The 16,235-nt window shown below is 37.0% G+C and overlaps 1 protein-coding gene across 6 annotated transcripts in view; it reads left to right on the top strand.

Moving 5' to 3' along the window:
• The window catches only part of LOC128871783 (transforming acidic coiled-coil-containing protein 2), a 57,390-nt gene that overhangs the window by 29,203 nt on the left and 11,952 nt on the right, over window positions 1-16,235 (top strand). For 3 of the 6 annotated variants that reach the window (XM_054113853.1, XM_054113851.1, XM_054113849.1), the window contains exons 2-5: window positions 2,725-2,959; window positions 3,023-3,091; window positions 4,008-4,100; window positions 4,419-6,533. In XM_054113853.1, coding sequence (XP_053969828.1) covers window positions 2,725-2,959; window positions 3,023-3,091; window positions 4,008-4,100; window positions 4,419-6,533 — 2,512 coding nt within the window. Of the gene's footprint in view, window positions 1-2,724; window positions 2,960-3,022; window positions 3,092-4,007; window positions 4,101-4,418; window positions 6,534-13,627; window positions 14,064-16,235 lie in introns of those variants that run through there. The other 3 variants (XM_054113852.1, XM_054113850.1, XM_054113854.1) reach the window with 2 other exon arrangements.

Raw genomic sequence — 16,235 nt, 5'->3', positions numbered from 1 at the left:
AAGGTTTGACATTTACGAAATGGGACGCTATACGCTTGAACAAAATTGGGAAATATTGAAAACCTATTTCCAAAGTGGTGAGTCTTCTTCTTCTTTTCTGATTTTCACATCGGTAGCTACGTCAATAAGCAAAATTGTCGGATTTGGGGCTCAGAAAATCCACACGTTACTGTAGAGAAGCAAATGCATCCACAACGAGTCACTGTTTGGTGCGGTTTTTTTTTTCGAAAATGAGCGAGGAGCCGCGGTTACAGTAAATGGCGAGCGTTACCGTGACATGCTCAACGAGTTTTTGTTTCCAAAAATCGAAGAGGATGACATGGACGACATTTGGTTTAAATAGGACGGTGCAACCTGTCACACTGCTAAAGTTACACTCGAACTTTTGGCTACCGTTTTTGAAAACCGAATAATCAGCCGAAATTCCGATATCAATTGGCCGCCTCGGAACTGTGATTTAAGCCCGTTGTTCTATTTTTTGTGGGGAGCCGTTAAGGACAAATGCTTTGCGAACCATCCAGAGACGATTGATGCTTTAAAACACGAAATCGAAGTTGCCATTCATGAAAATGGAGCCCAAACAATCGAAATGTGCTTAAAAATTGGGGTAATTGAATGGCCTACTGTAAAGCCAGTCGTGGCAGTCATTTGAACGATATTATTTTTCATTCATAAACGACAATGTTCAATCTTCAAAATAAAAAAAAAGTTTGATTAATTGTTTTTTATAGCCGTTTCAAAAAGCAAATTTCACATGGCCCACCCTGTAGTAGGGGATCAAGGCGGTCATAAATTAGTTGTTCAAACAGCTTCGACAAAATAGGCAAGAGACTTATCGGCCTGTTTGATGAAGGCTTGTGGGCATTTTATTTGGTTTTGGCAGAGCAATTATTTCAGAAACTTTCCAAGGTAAAGGGAAATATTTGAGTCTTATTGACAAGTTAAATATCTTCCTTAGATACTTAATTCCATTGTCGGGTAGATTCTTTATAATTTGTCCATTAATTCTGTCGTAGCCTGGAGATTTTTTATTGTTTATATTCTTAATTTTTGTCAGTATTTCATGTATGGTCACTTTTATGATTTTTCCATCTTTGAATTCAAATGTATTGATTCCCTCGCAATTTTTTTCGCAAATATCAACACCGCTCCGTTTACTCCTTTGATGAAATCAAAAACATTTTAATCTTAAGCTCTCTTATCATCTGAGGTGGCGTTTTGGAAAAGATATTTTTAAAAACTGAAAAAACTGTAACTTTTCGTGAGGCACTAATATAATAACTGCATTGAGGTGCATGCAGCAGCACAAAATCTAATCAAGTTAAAGCAAATTTCATCATTCACCAATTGTTATTTTGTCGTACCTCATTTTACCAACTGCTAACTCGCAGTAGCCAGAGCCATTTTCTGGTCATGTTCATCTAATGTCCAATAATTTCCCTTCTCTATGGAGGTCTTCTGAGTTGTATTCGATTCGACCTGATTCCTTTGTGTGGTTGGTCAGTAATGAGGGAAAATAATCAGATACATGCCGACGTTTGTACATAAGTATGTATCCACATCCCTATATATATAAGTATGTAGATGCATTACCTATACATGCAAGTACTTCGTGTGTGACTTTAACCTTGTCTCGCTTTTGCTAATTGAATTTCGAGCACATTTTCCCATACCCACCGAAAAAAAGAAATAGTATTTAGTAGAAGAAATAAAAAACAAATATGTATATATGTATATGTAAATATGTGCATATGTAAATAAAAAAGAAAGGGGACTGGGCTTGGCGCTCACTTGTCGCATTGTACATATAAAGCCAACAAAATGCAATTCGTGCCTAGTACACACATACATTTGTTGTGTGCCGACCGCCGACTGACAGATGCCACAACGCCGCCACTACATTATGGTGAACTAATTGCATTTTGCTGCAGAAAACCACAGATTGTGCCACAAAAGTGTAACGAAACGAGTGACGTTGCAAAAAGAAGATGCGACACGTTGCCCAGGTCTAGGCGCAGTGAACTAAACTGTTGGTAGTTGGCGGCGCTGCCTGTGAAATTTATACGAAATACAGTTTTGAAATTTGCATAAAAAGAAAAAAATATATGTAAACTTAAAGAAAAGGCTAAAACAAGAAAAAAACCAAAAAAACAAATGAATGCAAATTGCGCCGTATTTCAGATTCAAAGATATCGGTGGCGGCATGACAGCTCAGTGAACCAATCTGCATATACGAAATTGCACACATTTTATATTATACTTATATATGTACACACAAGCCCACATTAATGTAGTATTTCTGTACACGTACTGCTTCAACACTTTACTTTGGCTGCTGCAAACGCTTGGGGACAAGCAGAGCAGGCCCTCGCATATTCATATTGTAGAATAAAATTTCTTCATGTGCAAGTTGTGTAGCACCTGCCATTGCTTGTTAGTGTTTTGATTTGGATTTTATGTGATTTTTTTCGTAATTTATTTCTATTTCATATTTACACATTTCACTGCCAAAAGCGCAGTACCAGTACACCAGCAAAATTCGAGAAGGATGCAGCACTACTGACTGCTACACTACTTGGCTTTGCTGTGTAGTTCATTTTCGAATTTTCTTCACGGCCACAAAACGTGAACTTCACACATTAGCTGCTGACATTGGAAAATTTTTCGTTTTTTTTTTTTCGTTTTTTCTATTTTAACTTCCACTTGTGTTTTATTTCGTTGCAGTTCAACGCAATCTGTTCGAAATCCGCAAATCTAAAAGGCACACAATCATCGCCGTCAAAGGAGTCATTGCCTTCTCAATCGCCGCCACTTAAATCAGCTGCTATGGCACCTGTGGCTGATAATGCCTGCTCCTCAACAATAATAGCGAGTGAGAAAAATCGCTCCGATATCGAGCCGATAGTGGACCTTTATAGTACGTCCATCCTCGTGTCGTTCCAAGCGGATAAGTCCGGCGGTATGTAAAATACTTTAACACATTTTGTATTTGTGCAAGTTTCCTAATTTGTTTCTCTTATAGAGGTTCAAGACGATTTTAATGGAACAAAAGTGTCAGAGATGCCTACTGTTGTGAATATTAATACGGAAGGTGAGACCAAAAAATTATTTTATTTTTTTATATTTTTATTTTTATTTTTCAAACACAAAAAGATACATTAGGATATATCAGAGACATGTGCGAAAATTGACCTGATGAAGTAACAAGCCTTATAGCTTCTCAGACGGATGCAAAAAGTGAGAGCTAAAATGAGCTAAATGAGAGCTTCGGGACAAAGTTCTGGCCAAATTAATTTAACTCTGTGGCAAACGTATATATTGGCGCTTACACCCTTTGTTGGTTTGGCCGAGCTCTTTTCTTGATTTTTTTCCACAAATAGAGGCACCTACAGTTTTATGTCGCCCCCCGAACGGCGGATGATTTCTCATGAAGAGCTTTTTTCGTGGCAGAAATACAGGGCACTACCGAATGGTAGTCGCGCATCAACCCATTCGACTACGGCGACTATGGATTAAAATAAATAACAGGCGCTTTTTTTTAGAAAACAGAACTTTGTTTTTAAATAAAACACAAAGAATCTGTGAAATGGAAAATATTTTTTCAACTTTGATAGCCTGAAATTTGATGTCATTAATTTCGGTCCGGTTGGAAATCATTCGGACGTTCTGACCTTGCTAATTACGCGCTGAGAGTAAAGCTGATTTATCAGTTTAAAATATTCCAGAGAAGTCTAGCACAAGTTCTAGGCGGCCAATTGGTGTACCAATTTTTAAAAATAATTCGATCACAAAAATTTGTCCCAATAAAGGGGCTGGAAATAATTTGCGCCTAGACTTTTGTGTTTTCACTAAGTTCGAAATCGGTTAATAATCCTGAAATTAATATTTGAGTATTTTTAATATTTGCTGTGTTTTGTAGAAATTCAAGTACTACATTTTTCTTGAAAGTAGTTTTTTATTCACTTTATTTCGTTTATTTATATTCAATGAATTTTTTAAACTTTCAGACCGCGCAAAACTAACTTTTGAAGACGGCCTCATACCAACATTGACTGCAGCCATAAATGAGCATGAAAAGAGCGCATGTGCTCGAGGGAAAGGTATGTCTATAATTCAAAAGTAATTTTTTTTTAGATTCTAACAGCATACATATGATTCCCAAAATGTGAAATATTATGACGTCACTTGCCGGTTTCTTTGATGATCACATATACACAACCTGCGTGAGCTAACATTTAGTTTTACGCATATCTGGCACTTTTGCAGCATTTCTAAAAACAATAACGATACGGCTAAACCGATTGCCGTGTTAACATATTTTATAATACTTCGATTTTGTTCACCCATTAAATTCATTTTTTTAAAGTATTCTACATTTTAATTCATATATTTTCTTTCTCTACTCATTTCTCTTTCAGACGATTCCAACAATAAAGCTATTCAACACCTAGAGGTAAACATTGAACCAGATACGGCTACCTCATCGGACAATGAAACCTTCGCAGAATGTCAATCCTATCAAATTAGCGGTGTTAATAACGAATATGAATGTATGGCTGATGAATATAGTTTTGAAAATTCCGAAATAGAGTCATATTTTAGTGCTGCGAATTCAAGAAATGCAACTATTACAAATGTATTGGCGGATCCCTTAAGTTTAACTATCCATAAACCAGAACAGAGTGAGAGTGACCAAGGCGACTTGCATTCATTGATTTCAGCTACGAGTGGGGAAGTGTTGTCAACGGAGCAAAATACAAATCTAATAGATGACACCTGTGATGAAGAACCTATGGATGTGGATATGAGTTTTTCTGAATTAAAAGAAAATATAAACGTTGAACGGAGTCAATTGCCCACATCGAGCGTATACGACGAAAATATTTCACCATTAAAAACCGAGGAGACCGAGTGCAAGCTTGCGGATACTATAGAAATTTCAAGAAATAGTGCTGATAATAGCGAGGGTGTTCTGAAAGATGCCAAAGGGCCTCAACCGGAGATTGAAACTACACAATCTGAACATGAAGTACCATTAAATGCAAATGCCGAATTACCTACTTCAACATGGCAAAACACTAATTGTGGGCAAAACAACTTAGATAGCAGCAGTACTGAAAAGGCATCCGAGGTAACTGCTGATTTTACACAAGCAACCATAACTACGATTTCTCCAAAATCCCTTAATTCAATAAATGTCAGTCAGAATCCCACTGAAGAGTGTGAAATAAAAAAATCTTTAATGAAAGAGAGCAATAAAGGTTTGTCTAGCTCACACAATGCTTTGAATTTGTCATTAGATATGAATTCATCAACAAACAGCAGTAAAAGTTCAGCCTCCTCCCCTGTTTTCCCTTTTAAACATAAGGAAAGTTCACTTAAACAGTTTCCACGCTCTCCCACAGCTGTTTCACCAAAAAGTATGACGTTTTTGGAGAAATCCGAATATACGGAGCGCATTGAAATCGAACGTAAAAAGTCAACAGCAAGTGAGCCGAAACTTACTTTATTCGGTTCACGAAAAACATCTGTTGTAGACGAAAAACCAGCACGGGCCGCAACAACCGAAAAAGAAACGTCAAAAGCAAGTTCAACTCGCCATAATAACGATACTTTATCTACTGATATTGAATTGAATACTGAGCCACATTGCACATCCAACAGCAGCGCAACATCTGCTACCATTGCACCTTTAGAAGATGCTAGTTTAACTGACAACTTTGACAAACCTCGTACCTTTACTGTAGCGTCTGCTACTGTGACAGAAGAAGAAAAGATCATTTCGCAAAAATGTGAAAATGAGAACAATAAAAGGCGTACATTTACTATACCAAACACTGAGGTAAATGCAAATAAAATCGAAGAGAAATCTCAGGCTGAAGATAGACGGCGTAACAATATATCTGCACCTATTCCATTATCTAAAAGCTCGATCCATGAAGAAGTGAATGTACCTATGGATATTGACGACATATTACCTACAGTTTCAACCAATGATGAAAACCAAACCAACACGATTTCAGCGTATACGCCAGTACAATCACCCACAACGACAGACCCTAGTTCACCACCAATACCTACACTGCAAAATCGTAATGGAAACGCGCTTCCATTAAACACATCGCCACCAATACCAACATTACAAAATCGTTCACTAGTAGAAGAAGCTTTCTGTGTACCTACAAGCGCTACGCATACGCATGAGCTCGAGTTGGATGACGAGGCTTTTAAGGTGCCACTACCACCGTCACCAGCATCATCCACGTCATCGCCACCAATGCGAGTGGTACAAAAACGTCCTTCCATACATGCGTACAAAAATGGGGAAAATGTGGTCGAAACCTTGTCGGCAAAAGAGCAAACAAAACGTGACGCCAGTGATGAGAAGGATGTGTTTGCAGGAAACTGTACACCCTCACCAATGGATGAGCTGCCGTCTTCAACAAGTACCTTTGGTACCTACGCCAATGATTTAAACATGGAAGCAGATCAGCAAGAATTCGAAAGTGAGCAATTCCAGAACGGAAATGATTGTAAGTCTTAACCGATTTTCATGTCACATTTTCATTTAACAATCTTCATAAATTATCGTTTTGCTTGAATTCATATGGTTCAAATCTTAGAGGTCAATGATATCACCTTTTGCGTTATCCAGGCAAAACACTTGCTATGCGTCATAAATGTAGTCATTACCCCATTATTCCTACACTCTATGTATATTAACAGAAACATTCCACTACCGACATTTTTTTATTTTTTTCTTCTATTTTGTTACATTCTTCCCTGTTGTGCTTCCAAGGCAGTTTGCATTTAATTGCATTGCAGGGAGTAACTTTACAACCCCCACTCAACTCACTTTTCGCTCTTTGTGCATTGTAGAATATTACGCTCACAAAACTCCTTCCTACCTGACACTGTAAAGTCAAACAATAAATAACCGGCAGTTGTTTCTTGGATACCGTTGCCAGACTATAGCCGCATACCATTCTACTTTTAATTTCATTGCATCCGCATAAAAAAACATATCAAGGCCAACGCTTTACATATTTGGAGAGTAATGCTACCTTTGTGGGAGGCGGTGTTGTGACCCTCTGCTCGCAAAAAATAACGACCCATGAACTTGAAAGTGAGAGAAACCCCTTGGCTAATTTGCATTTTTATTAAGCCCGTTGTTTGGTCGTCATGATACCAAACCAAAAAAAAAAAAACACATGAGAAATAAATGCATGACACACACACTTACACAAGTATTCATTTACAAATAGTAATTTTATAGAAAAAGGAAAATAGACAAATCCCTAAAAGGTATGAATTGTGTTTTCTAAAGTTTTTGTAAATAATTAATAATTAACCACTTCATAAAAAATTATAGATCATCAACCATTTCTTTAGATTAGATTAGCTTGCACTTCGACCTCGTGGTCTTTTGTGTCCTCTGCTCATCACAGTACCTTATCCAGACCTAGTTCCCATAATCAACCTGAGACAGAGCTAGGTTGAGCGTATGTGCCTTTCTTCTGGCTGCAGTAGCGTCACATCCAAAGAGAAGGTGCAGTGGAGTCTCTTGGGATTGTCCCGATCATGTGCAGTTTATCCTTGGGGAGGGTTATGAGTTTTTTTAAACCTCTTTTGGTTGTATCCTCCCACTAAGTATTTCACCTGGTGTAGCCCCGTAGTTCGGTGCCAGCTAACCTCCCTAAGCCTTAACCTATTTCCTTACATTTTTCCGACCAGTTGAACTATTTTCTATAAGTAATTGAAATTATCATGTCCTCCGATGAGTTTTGTTAGAAGTGGGTTTTTTGTTTTTTTTTTTTGTTACAAGTCATCCTATTGATTAAAACTAAATGTCACTTTACGACTTGAGTTTCCTTTTTAATGTAGCGGTTAAAAGAAATGCAAATATAAATATTTTGACAAAATATACAACTTCTACATACATCTATCTATGTGCATCTTCAAGGCGAGTGGTTTGTGTGTGACAACCAATAGATTGGTTTCGGGTTTAACGGTTTTTTTTTTTTGCACGATTTAGCTCATACAGGTCGTCTGAAACAAGAAATTCAAAAAGATTTAGTTTTGTGATCCCTTTCGCTATCGTCTGGCACATGGTTTCCTCCAAATTTCAAACCATTATTTGATTTTGATGGCACAGTCGGTAATGTCTAATAGACTATATGGCATTAGAAATTGGTTATTTAAAGTCGGGTCACTAACGTTTCCGCACAAATTGCTTTTTTGGAATCTTCAAGTTTGTGCCCCAATGTGACAGGCCCCAATTTGTTAGCGGCAGACGCATACAAGATGGGAATCACAAACAATGATACCTGCAGATTTTGCAATGAACTAAAAGACAGGGAATCTCTAAATCCCAACATTTTGGGTGTAACTTGGGGCAAAGACAAAGAATTGTTGCTATCAACATTTAAGGCAATTGGCCGGCCGGTTCTAAACTATGCTGCGCCTGTCTGGTCGCCTGGAACCAGTGACACGCAGTGGATAAAGCTTTAGACAGGCCCAAACACTGGCATTCGGACAGCGACCGGTTGCCTTTTGATGTCCCCAGTAGTTCAGACAGACATTAAACGACATTAGGAGCTCTACAATATGAGAGATCTGAATGCCTCTCGGGGTTAGAGCTTCAGAGCTTACTTAGATTCGCAAAAGACGCAGGATTATTACAAGAAGCCTAGTACAAGAAAACTTTAGGGTCAAGCTCCATATGGTACCACTAAGGACCAATAGGTCTATGTGATAGCTTTCAGCTAGCCAGGTCAACCTAACCTAACGTAATCAAAAATAAAGGTATAGTCTATTTTGCAACGTTTTGCGATTAATTTGACCATACAAAAAAACAAAACTGTTCAACAACTGGTTAAAGACCCAAACAAAATATTCCCACGATAACGACAAGCCTTTTCAGCAAGATGTGACCAGAATATTTAACATGTCGAAGCCGAAAAGAGATATTCGATACAGAAAAAAATGAACCGATTCCGAAAAGATTTAACCAACAAATTCTAATCGCGAAAATAAAGTGCTTCGATAATTCTTCAACCGCGAGTTCAATTAATACGACGAATTTTATTTTACGCTAGCTTACTCAAAAACTAATGGAAAATAATGGCTGTATTGAGAATTTTTGGAATTATCTGAAAACCAAAGTCTATGAAAAGAACTGGAATGCCGATAATGTATATGAATGAATTAATCGTATTAAATATTGTCGGAATAAGATAACGAAGAATGTTGTACAATGACTTGCCGGAAATACCATCAGTCGAATCGATCGTATTCGTTGCAATGGAGCTATTGAATGTAGGCTAGGTTTCTGTGGCAGTTGGTTTAGAATAGGCAACTCACTTAGACTGTGTAGGTCTGTTGTGGTACCACTGTACAACACGGGAACCTCAGTGTTTATTCATCATGGAACCACTTAGATGCTCTTATAAAGCGTAGTATGTGTAGTAGCATAGGGGATAGTTTCGAAAGAGAGTCAAAAGAGTGTTTACCTAACAACCTTTCTCTACTTCTGGCTAAGTTTGGTCAATTACGGAAGAAGTGTTCTACAGTTCTCTTCCTCGTCTCTAAAACTCATGACCTTTTGTTATCTATTTGCGGCCAAAATTAGCCTGGTTGTAACACAAGTATTTTCTTCTTTCCATGAGCTATTGGCCTCTTGAAGATTATTATTTTGTATCCTTAATTTGGAAGTTGCCATAGGAATTCCAATATTACTTACGTTTTCAAGCAGTGGATGATTAGTACCCTTTCTGGCTAGCTCATCGGCCTTGCAATTTCCTTCAATATCTTTATGTCCCTGCACCAATATAAAACTGACCTTAAAGACGGCAATAATATCAGGCATTCCTGAGCAACCTTTGATCTTAGTATAACTACCTTCATTGATTTGATGACCACCTTGCTATCCGTGCAGATATTTATCGTAGTTTTTGTTACGGCGTGTGTATTTAGGTACACAGTTACGTTCTTTATGGCTAAGATTTCTACTTGGTAATTCTAGTCCTAATTCTTTTGAAAAAACTCCTTAGCCTACTTTATTTTCTATCTCGGATTCATCCGTGTAAAAATTTACATTTATGGAGAAGAGAGGCCATGGTATTTGAGTTTGCTCCTCTCTTCCTGACGAGATGTTAGCCTTGAAGAACCTTTCAAAGGGGGATTTAAGTAAAGTGTAGTTGATTTCTTGATTATAACTACTCATAGTATTCCGACGTAAGCGTAAGCAGTGACGTGGCAACCCCCTCTCTAGAGTCAGCAACAAGGAGTTCACTGCCAATCCAAAGGAGAGGGGAGAGAACTCTGCCTGAAGAGTACCTCTTCAGACCAGTCTGCTTAGTATTGTGTTAAAGTATGGTAGCTAAATTTTTCGGAAGAAAGTTTATTTTAAACTACCTTTTACGTATTTTTTCTAAGTGCAGATAATCAGTGGTCGCACGTTACAAGTCACACTCTACTTTTCCCACTGCAGCAGTGTAGCTCTAGTTTTGAATAAGCTGTGGCTCTTGTGCGCATAAGTTTGAAAGCGCATATTTTTATTTTATTTATCTCTGTTTTATCTCATTTATAGTATAACTTTATACCCATATCTACTCGCACGATCCAGCTTTATGATCCGTCTATATCTCCTAATTTTATTTTTGATATCAACTTTTTTTGGTTGGGTGCTTCATTTCAAATATAAAATAACACGATTGCGAGATCCTCATTTGACAGCCAAAATCACTCAAGAATAATAAATCAAAGTACTACTCTAGAACAACTCTATGCATCAAACTAAATTCAGTTCAGTCTTCGTTCTATGGCTAAATGGTTTCAGATTGCATTATTATGAATACAAATCGCCCATATGTAATATAACTCACATCAACTTTATATTGACATTATTGGTCGACATGCTTTGTGTTGGCATTTCTGCTTCCTTCTCACCTTTAAATTACTACGAACCAACCATGCAATATCTCACCGCAGCTCCCAACGGTGTAATTGTGGTGCGCTGCAATATGGTAATGACGCAACGGTGCTTTGAATGTGCCGTCCGCTACTTCCGCTGTAGCTACTTCGACTCAGTGATTCCTTCACATAACGCGTGGTAGTTTAAAGTCAATGACAACAGCAGCAGCAGCAGTTGTTTCTTTGAGGGCTTATTTTTTTGTTTTTCTTTTGTACTCTGCTCTCTATGACATATGTACATATATACTTGTATTTAAATGATATCACATTGAATGCGTGAGCTTTTATGTGTGTGTGTTGGTTTTTAGTTCTCTTATGTACGTTTGCTGTTTTGCTAATAATTAAAGTTTTTTGTATGAAGTTAAAAAGAAAATATTTTTGTATAAGTGTGCATATGTAAAGTTTGGTCAAATTCATGGGATTGGTTTGTTTCCGTTGTAGGGAGCGTCTACGCATTTCATATTAAACCACTTTCTTAAGTGCTATCCTTTTGAAAAGGAACAGTGGTACTCGATTCCATTTTTATGCATGCCGGGAGAGAGTTTGCGGCTCAGCGAAAACTTCGAACGCAGCCTAATACGAACCTCGACTGAACTACTGAAGGCGCGGCTAACTTCTATTGCAATCTTTCATGAATCTCGACTCGTTTCTGTATACATATGATACAGCTGGGTAGATGGCTGCTGTGGAAATGAAAAATTTCGAAAATCATTTGATCCGAAGCGTCAATTGAAATCGACCAATGTGGCTGTGATACGGACCGCAAATTGGGGGAACTAATTTTATTGCTTAGAGTATAATCTGCTATAATCCAGATCTATGATTGATTTTCTTTCCGATTTTGCTGCCCAAAACTCGAAGGTTGTAATAAAGTACTGGCGTGCCATATCGCAAACGAACTATACATTAAAAAAAATACTTTGTTTCTAATTTCCAACACACCTTTTTTTTTAAGTAAATCTTGTTAATTCAATTTGGGAATAACTTTTTTAATCTTACTTCTAAATTTATTGATAATGGTATTTTTGAGAATAGTGGCAGAGCAAGACTTTTAAGAGGCAACTTAAGTAAATATAATTTCAAAAACACGTTTGTATATTTCTCTCTGACTTTGATAGCCACCACAGATTCCATTACTCGGAAATATGTCTCATGTGATGCGGTCTTTATTGTGATCTTGGCCTTGTTCCATTCTTCCAGAAAAAAATCCATTTAATATGGAGCTTGTCTTACTAGGCCAGCTTAATTTTTAAATAAGTAAACTGAAATTATCTTAGGCCAAGGAGTATTTGAAACGTGTCGTATATTGGATAATTTTAATCCAATAAGAAAAGCATTGTCAAAAGTTTGCAAATACACAACCACTTGTTATTGCAGTTGTTTTTTATCTTTTAGTCTTTACAGATTAATTTATTAAATTTTTTTTTTTGCAAATAACAGAGGTCTATGAAATTTCCTTTTTTATATGATACTGGTTTCGGATGTATTTTTGTGTTCTAAACACTATTCTGACGTCACGTCATGGTTTTGAAAAAAGTGGGGGTCAAAACCATTTGAACCATTTTGAAAGACTAGTATTGTATTTCTAATCTGCGAGCCAAAAAACTTTCGAGTGGTCATTTTTTAAGCTTAGTTGAATGTATTTTAATAATTTACAATTCGATCATAATTACTAAACCCTAAAAGGTTAGCCACATGTTATTCAAACAGCTGTTAATGCGTTTCTTTCGGTTCGTGAGGAACCCATGTATCGAGTTTTTCAACATAGTCATGTTGTTTTAAATGATTTTCAATGCATGTGTGTGATACATGAATCTCCTCTGCAATCTCACGTGTTGTACTGTGACGATCCGAATCGATATTGCTTGATTAGGGCGTCATCAACTTCAGCTGGACGGCCAGAGTGTTTTTCATCTTTGAGTGAAAAATCACCAGAACGAAATTTGGCAAGCCAATTTTGACACTGCCGTTCTTTTAAGGCTTCGTCACCATAAAAGCACATAACTTTTTATGAACTTGCGATGCGGTTTTCCCTTTGTGGAAAGAAAAAAGCAAAATATGACGAAAATGTTCGTTTTGGTTTTCCATTTTTCAACGAACACTAAACGAAAACTACGCAAGCGATCAAAAACCTTTTTTTAATGATTGACAGCTGTATTGCCAACTATCAAATAACAAAATGTGTTTTACATTTATACTACGTCTGCAAACCTAAAAATTCAACTGAAGCTGAGTGAAATCCGCAATTACTTAGTTGCCAACCCAATATTTATTGCAATAAAAGATCCAAGCTTTATTTTAACTAAATTGATTTACTATTTTAAATCCCTCACAATATTATCTGCTACTTGTATCTGTTAAATACTACTAAAAAGCAACCCTGATGACAAACCTATCACAAAATCAGTCGTAAAGTCAACGTGTGGGAGAGGTGAGATAAATTATTGGGAGAGCAAACAAAGCGTGCTCTCGAAAATCACTAGTATTTACGTTCACACCTCTCAGTTGAATCATCGAATGACATATCATATATATTGGAAAGCCTTTTCATATTTTTAAAAATCTATATCACATGAATATAAATACATATGCACGCGTTAAGACTAACACCTTGGATTGATGCACAACCACACCAGCTTGTTGACTACTCACTCACTCCTTCGTTTGTATGGTACTGCACTCTCTCAATATACGCCCGCTATCTCTCAAACACACTGTACGCCAGAGAGCGCGCTCAACAATACTATCGCTATTTCCAAATGGTGCTCATACAAAAGCTAACCGCCAACTCAACTCCATCCAGCAAAACCGACATATTCGTACAAACAAATCGTCGAGCTCTCGCTTATCTAGATGGTTGGTTGGTTGGTGGCTGCCTGACAGCTTACTTGCTTGCTTGCTGGAGAAACCAACTCTACGTGGAGAATTTTGCCTTTTAGTTTTTCGAGTTTTGTCGTCGACGTCGCGTTGCGTTTATGACGTTTGTATTTCAATTTCCTTCATTGTCGTTGCGGTCTCAATCAATGGAGTGTATGTGTTATTTGTGCTGAGAATTTTCCACGAAGAAAATATATCAAAAGCTACAAAAAGTAATTAAACGAAGATTTTCAATACAACAGAATTAATTTCCACACATCTAAGAGTATTTGAGAGTGTTCCGAAGCCATTGAAAATTGTTTAAGGAATGAAATTAACAAAAGTATCTCACAGATGCGTGTTGCAGACGACGTGAATTTTTCAAAGAGTTTGCTAGTTAATTTTTTTTTGTTTTCTGTTTCGATTTTACGGTCTGCTCGAAGTGGTTATTAAGTGCGAAGTGAAATAAAGTGGAACTTGGATTATTTTATTTTTCATCTAACGTTTGACCACAATCTTCAATAGCTAGTCGGTTAGTCAGTCGAAAATCTTGGGGGCGGGCGGTGCAGGAAAAGTGAAGAAATGTGGAATAACAATAAAAAAAAGAAAATAATATACACAAATGGGTTGCATTCAACGACAGCCAGCCAATAAACAGTTAGTAGGTTGACCATGTAGAATAAGCCAAAAAACGTATAATGAGACAATTACGCGTTAACTTCAAAGAAAATTGCTGCCATATAGCCCCCTTCTTCCGTGTGTTTACACGTTGCTGCTTTTCCGGTTGTAAGGTGTTGTAAATGTGGGCAACACCATTTCCATTGGGCATGTATGTATGTATGTACACATATGCGTGTGCATATACACTCTTAAGGGCGGAAAAATAGGCGATCGGTAGACCTACGACTCACTACTAACTATTTGCATGAGTCACTCTTCAGCTTGCGGGAAAAATGCAGCTAACTTATCACAATGTATGCTATTGTAAACAAATTGTCTGTTACATTTACTCAGAAAATCCAAGAGCCTATAAGATTCCGCGGAATCCATTACACATTGGAGGAGTCACTAATTAATTTGATTATTAATACGTATGTATGTACATGTGTGAATGTATGAAATCACACATTTATTTATTTTATCACTAATTCATACTTTTGGCATGAAGTGTGTCGCACCATGGCACTCATTTGAGATTCAGATTGTTTGCTATTTTCGCTGGTGGCTCTTTTGTTAGTGCCAAGTCAATTGACGACGACAACGTTCATCATCATCATCGTACTCTTCCTACAAAACGAATTTCATGCCTTTCATTTCTTTACGTTCCTGTCTTCGTTTTGACTTTTCTTGTATACTACGTTTTCGCTTAGCTTTCTACGTTGTACTCAACGCTCCCGAATCCGAATGCTGAGTAAAGAAGTGCCAAGTACACGCTCTTAAACATAATCTCGCTGGTGAATTGAAGACTATATGGTGTGCCTTCTCAGTCACATTTTTTGTTAGCTGACTGGCTATCTAGCTGCTCTTATAATTGTTTGTTTATTTTCGAAAGTGTTAGTAATACTAATAATATTTGCGCTTGATTTGTCCTACAATTAAATAAACATTGGCCTAAGCAAAATGTGTAGAGAATGAACTTTATTTGCGATTTGGAACATGACTCTTGAAATTGTTGTAGTTAGTTGATGAACGTTATAATTTCTCACTTGTTTGTTGACATTCAAATTTTTCGATTTTCCTTCACTGCAATATATTTACGAATATTAATGACCTTCGTTTGGTTGGAGATGTGATGCTGGAACGTAAATATAAAAAGGATTTTGTATGTCTTATGTGTTGTGTTGTCATATATGTGCATATGTGTATACGCCCACAAGAAATCAATCACCGTCCGAGTTGGCGACAAAAAATAGTTATAGGCTCTTACAACAACAAGAACAAACAGTTTGTATGACTTTCGAAAAAGTACCAGTGTAGCAAAAGATTTTCACCGCTTTCCACTGAAAGGAGGCGTATTGATTTTGCATAGAATACGGCGATGAGCATTCAATTCATCTTCTTCGTAGTTTATGTTGGACGGAAGAGTTGCAACTATGAGTTTCAAATTGCTATAAATAAATATTAAAAAAATAATAATTTTGCAAAGTGTTATTCGCAGCTGTATGGCCCTTATTAATTTAGATTTATTATTTAAAATACAGTTGAAGCCCAATTCAAGTAATCCCTAAAAAAATTAACCGAAATGATCTAGTTGCATATTTCAGAACATATTATTAATGTCATGTTTTTTATTATGGGGATTTATGTAAATTGTTTTCAATTTTCCCAAGTCCATTGTGGGACTAAAGTCCTTCCACATCGGTGCATTAGCCAATGTTTTGATACACTTTACCCCGCAACTTTGA

This window comes from Anastrepha ludens, chromosome 2, assembly GCF_028408465.1.
Source record: "Anastrepha ludens isolate Willacy chromosome 2, idAnaLude1.1, whole genome shotgun sequence".
In the NCBI taxonomy this organism is placed as follows: Eukaryota; Metazoa; Arthropoda; class Insecta; order Diptera; family Tephritidae; genus Anastrepha; species Anastrepha ludens.
This window is presented reverse-complemented; position numbering and strand designations above follow the sequence as displayed.